Source organism: Fukomys damarensis, unplaced genomic scaffold (genome assembly GCF_012274545.1).
Source record: "Fukomys damarensis isolate Sample0158 unplaced genomic scaffold, DMR_v1.0_HiC HiC_scaffold_14, whole genome shotgun sequence".
Taxonomy (NCBI): Eukaryota; Metazoa; Chordata; class Mammalia; order Rodentia; family Bathyergidae; genus Fukomys; species Fukomys damarensis.
In genome coordinates this window covers 64,067,860-64,075,714 of record NW_022900926.1, presented here as the reverse complement: position 1 = coordinate 64,075,714, position 7,855 = coordinate 64,067,860, and the positions used below count along the sequence as shown (strand labels likewise).

Below are 7,855 nucleotides of genomic sequence, written 5' to 3'. Positions count from 1 at the left end.
TGGTTAAAACATTTTTATCCTCTGGAAAGAATTGAGGGTTCTATTTTCATGTATGAAATTATTTAAAAACAGTGAAGAAGTAGCTGTGTTAACATTCACTGAGGTCCACGGTATTGTTGGACACATAACTGGATCTATATAGTTCAAGGTACAGTTCTTGATCATGAAGCAGAAAGAAGGACTCAGGCTTTTAGGGGCTTTGAACTTGAAACTCATTTGTACGTAAAATATAGTGGTATGTCAGGGTGGGGGAAATGCTATTATTTCAGTCTGGTCTTAATTATAAATGGGCACAATGCTCAGGATATGGCAGGTAAGTAGGATATAACTTTTCTCCTTCTTTCTCTTGTGCAAATTCTTTCGTTATATTGCCAGTAGTAAGAAATACTTTACCATTCATATTCTCTGTTGCACTGTCTCTCCCTCTTTCACCTTTGCTTATTTTTATGCAGTAGCAGTAGTACATACCAGCTCTTTGTTTTCTATTGTGGCTCCTTACAGGTTAGGTAGATATTTAATTTTTAATTATGTCTCATTTATTTAATTTATAAATTGTTATTAATAAGTAGGTTCTTGGAATTTTTAAGTAAGAAAAAGATCACAATTGAATAGCTGGTGCCCTAGTTACCTTTCTTGTTGCTGAGACAAAATATCTGACATCTAATTTAAAGGGGGAGGTTTATTTTGCTCACGGTTTGCAGAGGTTTCAGTCCATTATTGGCTGGCTCCAAGGCAGATGGCAGAAGGGCATCACAGAGGAGAGACCATTTATGGGAAGCAGAAGAGAGCCACAGCAAGCAAGCAAGGGGCTGCCACAGCTTTCTTTGCCCCTTAAGTGGCAGCACTCACACCTTCAATCCTAGGGCCCTTGATCCTAGCACTTACTGTACCAGGAATCAATCCCAGCCACACAAACTCTAGATCCTGACACCTCTGAGAAAGCCCCACTCATGCTCAAACGAGGCTTTGGGGGGACATCTAGACACAGCCATAACACATGGTGAGCCTCTCAGTTTTAGGTTTAAAAACTTTTATTCATATCACTTCTCACACCCGTTATTTACTGGTAAAAATATCAACATACTCATTATTTTCTTACACCTGAATTGTATGTTGCCACAGTAACAATTAATGTATATTCTATAAACATTTGTGACATTTTGATTTATATTCTTTCACATAAATTGTGAGCATATGTACCAAATAACAGTTGGGCTCCATTCATTAAAATTTACTTGTTGATAATATATATTCTACCCAACTAAAGAAGCCTATTTTTCAAGGTGTCTACCCGTACATAAGAGAAGGGACTAGTGGTGCCGGGCTAACTTTGGAAGTATTTAAATCAAAATGATAATACTTACTTTGCTGACAAAAATTTTGCTTTTAAGTCACTTCTGCCAGTGCTTTTTTAAAAAGACCCACATATTATAAGGCCTTATTTTACCCTATTTGTTTATAAGATCCCTGGGCCTATGGGTGAAGATACCTCTTCCAAACCGCAATCTGTTTGACCTCTCCCGAAAACACAAGACCATGTGCAAAATAAGATCACTTCCGGTCCACCCTTCTCCGTGGCCCACCCGTGCCCCTCCACTGCAGCGTCCTGGTCCTTCCGTGCGCCTTGGTGCTGGGTGGGCGCTCCGGCAGCGCTAAGATCTCCACCCCTTTCTCAGATCTCAATACCAGAAGCAAAGTAAAGCCTTCTAAAAAGGGATTTATTGAGCTTTCCGGTTTTTTTTTTTCCCATATTTTCAACATTTGCAGACTAAACAAAATTTAAATTTGGCTTCAGCTACCAGTTGTAATTTGTAAATCATTCTAAAATTGGACATATTTTGGATAGTAAAGAAAGCACACAGTCTCCTTTTTTAAGTAAAAAGAAAAAAAAATCGCACAAATGAGCCCGGCAGTCGGGTGCATCCCGATGTCTCCCTGGAACCGGTGGGGTCCTGAGGGTGGCGAGGAGGCTCCCTGGTTACTCTCTGAATCCCCACCTGAACCCCAAGTCCAGGGTCACTGCAGGGCAGTGGAAATTTCTCTCAGAAACCAGTGACTTTTAAACCCTTCCTCCATGAAAGTCCACCGCAATTGTATGCTGTAGGCAACGCACAGGAAGATGTGCTCACGTTAAGACACTTATTTCACAGCTTTTCCTCTCAGCTGCCGCCATGTGTTTGTAAATGTTATCAGCAAAATTTGTTCTCAAAAGTAAAAAGTGTTGCAAAAACGGGAGGATGGGGAAAAATGGTCTCTGAGGCTGATTTCAAGCCAAGATTTTGTTTTAAAAATATGCAGTGTGTTGCCATCACTGCCTATCCCCTAAAGTTCCCCCTTTCTCTCTAGAACAAAGACCTCTTTGTGCTCACCTATGGAGCTCTGGTTGCGCAGCTGTGTAAGGATCACGAAAAGGATGAAGATGTGAACAAATACCTAGATAAAATGTGAGTCACTGCCGTGTTTTCTGACACGCTGGCCTTTCCCTGCCTCTGGGGCCTCTTCCTTCCCACCAGCCGCTCCGCTGCTTCCGGGGAGCACAGCAAAAGCCTGACGCGATTCAGATCGAACTCGGGACCTTGTGCCTGCCAAGCAGTCGGCGGAACCACTGAGCTAAATCCCCGGCCCGATATTATTCTTTAAATAACATGAGAGAATAACACATTTGCTTCTTTTCAGCAATTTTTTTTTTTTGCTAAAACAATTCCACTCATAAATATTTGTTTACAAGTGTATTATCAATGAAAAGATATGCAAAGAAAAAAAACTACTGGTACTTTTCCAAAAAAAACCAAAAACAAAAAAACAAACAGAGATCGTGAGTTATAGGTTGAAAGATTTTCTTTTTCCTATATCACATTTTTATTACTTGAATTTTTACCATTACTATAATTTATTTTAAATATGTAAAAACTCAGTTATTCCTTTTTAAATAAAGCCTATTTTAATGTATTTTTTTAGTAGGGATTCTTCCTGCTAAATTCAAGCTTTTAATTTCCCTCAAAATAATTATATGACCATCAGATTATTGCTAAACCCTAAAATGTCTACCAACATTTTAAATTTCTTAATAAAGGACCCTGAAAAGGACTCTAACAGAGCAATGATTGGAAAATACGCACTGCCCAGAAGATTTACTTAGGAGACTGACGGGGAAATTTAGTGTAGTGTTTTAGAGCTTTTAAAAAAGGTTCACTATATTTTCTGCCGGAATACCGAAAACAACAAAGGAAAGCTTGAAAGATCTTTTCTAACTTGTTTTTCTCCCTTGTATGTTTATTCTCCTTTTTCTTTTCAGAAAATTCTGTTTTGGTACATGCCTCTCTGTTCTTTGTTTTTACATTTTATTTTATTTTTTTATTTTCTAGATTAGAAGCAAACTGCCCGATGACCCGGTCCCTGGCTTTCTCAGCCTCTTCTCAGCTCAGCTGCTCGCAGTTGCGGTAGCTGCTAATGCTCGGGACACCCGGCAGTGTCCCCCTTAGCACTTCCAGGGTTATTTAACATGATTTATAGGAAGTTTGCACTGCTTTTCTGAGAGCTCTAGGAGGTCATTTCCTTGACAGAAAAATAAATTTGTGGACCTAATGGAATGAACATTTTAACAAATACGGATTAAGTACTTGATAAAGTAAATTTTCAGAGGTTTCAGGAAGGTCTTTGCTTAAAAAAAAAAGACATTTGAATTTCTTTAAAGGCTTCTGAAAGTCTTACATTTTTAATTTGATTTACAAATATTTACTGTGTAGAAACATTTTCTCTGACCAAAGCAAGATAAATAATTATGCACTGCTCAGAACCCTCTGGTTTCCATCACTATTCCCAGGGGCAGAAGCCACAGCTATGCAAAAAGTAATTGGGGATCATTAGGACCGTGTGTGCCCCGTCACTCTGGGTGTGCGCTTTCCCACCACATCCCCAGCCCTGTACACATTTTAAAATCCGGTTCACTGTTTCTTTCAAAGTAAGTGTTTTGCACTTTAAAATCTCTCAGCATGAGGTTCCTGGCTAGAACTAGAAACCATTTTTCTCAAAAGTTGAATGGGTTAAAATGACTATTTCTATCCATTCAGAAATATAAATAGAATATCCCACTGGACTTAGTGAATTAATAAGCACGCTGACACCAAATCCATCTCCCTTCAATGTTGAAGTTGTCAGAAAATCGCTCACCCATTTTTAGACCCCCGGGAACAATTATTTCTTCTAAGCCCTGCAATGCCTTTGTCCTGCTGGGCAGTCTGGTGCTCTATCTGTCCCAATAGTTTCACTCATTTCTGTATGTAGCTGAAAAATTAAAGGCCAATTTTTAGCAACCTTTTTGCAAAAAACAGTTTACCTTCTTCATTTTCACTATTAAAGCTGTAGTCCCTCAACTGGACCACAAGTCTTTATAAGACAGAGATGCTGACAGTTCTTCGTATCTCTCATCATGGGGCTGGAATTGGAATCCAGGCCCTTTAAATTCCAGTCTTCAAGGAGACGCTCAGTCATCTCAGATGTGTTCTCATATCTCCGTGAAAGGCTCTTTCATAAGAGCATTTCAGGACTGCTAGGGCTACTTACTGGGGGTGGAATCAATGGGTAAGATAAATGCTTCCCCCAAACCCCATCATTTCAGTTTCTCTGGAATGAAAAGTGAAATTTCTGGCCTTGATTACCCCAACACACACAGTATTTATCTTGGATATAACTGCTAATATTTCTGCTCACTTCTTCCCTGATTGTTAGAACCCATCCTGGAAATGCCTGCTCTCCTACCCTGGAAATTATCCTAGAAGAGGGAGCACTCGGGTACCAGGCCTGGTTTCCTGACGTGTTGCTCTCTCCTTCAGTGCTCAATGGGACAAAGATGCCAAAGGCCATTTGACTTGGCCCATTTGGTTTGGTTCCGTTTGTTTCCACTTATGGAGATCACACTCTCCTTCACCCACAGGGGATACAGCATTGGAACACGACTGGTGGAAGACTTTTTGGCTCGGACCTGTGTGACAAGATGCCACAGTTACTCAGAAATTACAGACATAATTGCCCAGGTAAATGCATATTTAGCCATGCTGATGATACGCTTTTAAAATCTCTGGCTCTCTCTGAGTTTGCTCTCGTTTTCTGCTCTGGTTAGAGAGGTTCCATGTGTATATGTTGCCAGGTGCTGAGACAGGGATTCTAATTTAAAAGCATTTTACTTCAGCTGCTGACAATGCTGTTGTGAACAGAAGTGGGATGCTTCCAGGCCTCTATGCATCTATCGATTTCCTGACTACATGGTATGTGTGGTGTGTATCTGTGTCACACTAGGAAAAGTGTCCCAAGAAGGTCAACAGAGGAAGTGTAACATGAGCCTTGTCACACATACTTGCCAAATGAGTTTCTTTATGTTGTCATTGATTTTCACCATGTAGAAGGAAATAGTCTTTGGCAAGATCAGAGAATATTGTTGTAGCTATTTCCAAGAAAAATCCAGAGCTTCCTGGAAATGCATGAGCTTTAAGATCTTTCACAGCCCTCACGTGTGGGAGACGCCTTGGAATCCCCCAAGACTGCCTCAGCTTTCTCAGATGTACAGTCGTGAAGCATGTCCTTAGCCAGCACGCCTTCATTCTTCAGGCCGATGGTGATTAACTTAACATTTGTGATACGTGGGACACTCAGAAGGTATGCGTGGGATGAGATATTTTGGAGGATCCCAGAGGTTGCCCAAAGGCATACACAGCTGGCCAAACAAGCCAGTCCATTCTTTCCTCCCTCATTATTTAAAGTTTTTATTCATGGCCAGACTGACTCTTCACAAGCCTGGCTCTGATATGCTTTGTGATTCTATTTGCAGTTACTTATGTTTCGTCTGTCATCCTTACATCAGCTCTCTGAAATAGGCAGAATAGGAGTTTTTATTCCCATTTTGCAGGTAAGAAAATTGAATCTCAGAAAGAATATGATTAAACTAAATAATAGCATATATGAAAAATTATGCATCAAAACCACAGTCCTGGCTGGGCATGGTGGCGCACACCTGTAACCCAAGCACTTGGGAGGCTGAGGCAGGAGGATCAAGACCAGCCTGTACTACATAGTGAGTTCCAGGTCAATCTCAACTACATAGTGACACCTTGTCTCCAAAAAACCCCCCCAAAACAAAAAACAAAACACAAAACAAAAACAAAAACAAAAAACAATCCAAAGGGAAGTTTCTTTCCCACTTACTAGTGTTACTACAATCATTATTCACCTTTAGTGACGCACAGGGCTGGAATTGGAATCCAGGTCCTTTCTAACCTTAGGACAGTGAATTTTTCATTACCATTAAGCAAGTTTTTAGATTAGAAAATATTTTAGTGCTTATTTGTACATGTTTGCTGTACATAATGATTCATTCATCATGAGAAGTTGGTGCACCCACATAACACATCTCACTTTCTTTTACTCCCCCTTCCCCTCTTTTCTTCCCATCCTTACATCTCTGCATCCTAATTTGCAGATGATTGATCTACTATCCTTCCTTTTACTCCTCACATTGTTTGTACTTTATGTTTCTTGCATAAGAGAAACCATGCAATATTTCAGCTCGTGTGTCTATTTATTTCATGTGCCATTATGGTCTTAAGGGCATCCATTTTTCTACAAATGATTCAAATGTATCATCCTTTATGGCTGAGCAGCACTTCACTGTGGATGTATATACAACCTTCTCTTAACCCATCTGTCCGTTGATGAACATGTAGGTTGCTTCCAAGATTTAGTTGTTATGAGCTGTGCTGCTTTGAACATGGATATGCATGTGTCACTGTAACGTGAGGCCATGGACTCTTTCAGAAAGATATCTACAGGGAAACAGCTGGGAGAGGTAGAATTTCTAATTTTTGTTCTTTGAGGAATCTTCATACTGATTTCACACCAGTTGTACCAGTTTACATCCCTACCCCTGCAGCTTTTCTAGCATTTGTTATGAGTTTTGATGACAGTCATTCTCTTTGGAATAAGGTGGAAGTTCAGTGTTGTTTTAATGTGCATTCTTCTTATGACCAAAGATATTGAACCTTTTCATCATGTATCTATTACCCACTTGTACATCTTCTATTAAAAAGTATTTATTTATTTCAACTGCCATTTTTGATGGGTCTTATATTGGGAAGAGTCTATTTTTTTAGTTTTTCATACATCGTGGAGATTAGCCCACTGTCTGAGGAGTAGTTGGCAAAGTTTATCTCATCCTATAGTTTGTCTCTTTGCTCTGTTGCTTTTTTCCTTTGCTGTGCGGAAGCTTTTTAATCCCATTTGTTGATCCTTGGTGTAACTGCTTGTGAAATTGGAGTTCTGTTCATGGATTTTCAGGAGTTTTACATATTTCATCTTCCAACAGATTGTTTCTGTTTTAATATGTAGGTCTTTGATCCATTTTGATTTTATTCAGTACATGGTAAGAGAAAGTAGTTTATATCTAACCTTCTGCCTGTGTATAACTACCTTCCCAGCGCTATTTGTCAAAAAAGCTAACTTTCCTCTACCAAATGTTGTGGGAGCCTTTGTTAACAACCACTGACTGATTGTGCCTGCCATTGTTTCTTAAGCATATTTTTAGTGTCTTTTTCTAATTGATTGACAGAATATAAGTAGGATACTGAAGCAATGGTTGGAAAAATAAGATAACTTTTTACCAAACTAATTCTATGGCCAAAACAACAGAGTTACTATCCACTCACATAAATGTAGATAGCTCTGTTTGTTGTATTCTACTTGATAGCTCCCCTGAACCGTGTGTGTGTGTGTGTGTGTGTGTGTGTGTGTGTGTGTGTGTGTGGTGGTACTGGGGCTTGAACCCAGGGCCTTTTTTCCAAGCTTCATCCCCAGCTCTAACTTACCC

At 39.7% G+C, this 7,855-nt stretch overlaps 2 protein-coding genes across 5 annotated transcripts in view; one reads left to right on the top strand and one right to left on the bottom strand.

Annotated features, from left to right (window-relative positions):
• The window catches only part of Calhm4 (calcium homeostasis modulator family member 4), a 134,229-nt gene that overhangs the window by 26,649 nt on the left and 99,725 nt on the right, over positions 1 to 7,855 (bottom strand). The gene's annotated exons all lie outside the window — the stretch shown is intronic.
• Positions 1 to 7,855, top strand: part of Trappc3l (trafficking protein particle complex 3 like) — a 49,611-nt gene that overhangs the window by 1,873 nt on the left and 39,883 nt on the right. For both annotated transcript variants that reach the window (XM_033763403.1, XM_010614035.2), the window contains exons 2-3: positions 2,347 to 2,444; positions 4,934 to 5,033. In XM_033763403.1, the coding sequence (XP_033619294.1) occupies positions 2,347 to 2,444; positions 4,934 to 5,033 (198 nt within the window). The remainder of the gene's footprint in view (positions 1 to 2,346; positions 2,445 to 4,933; positions 5,034 to 7,855) is intronic.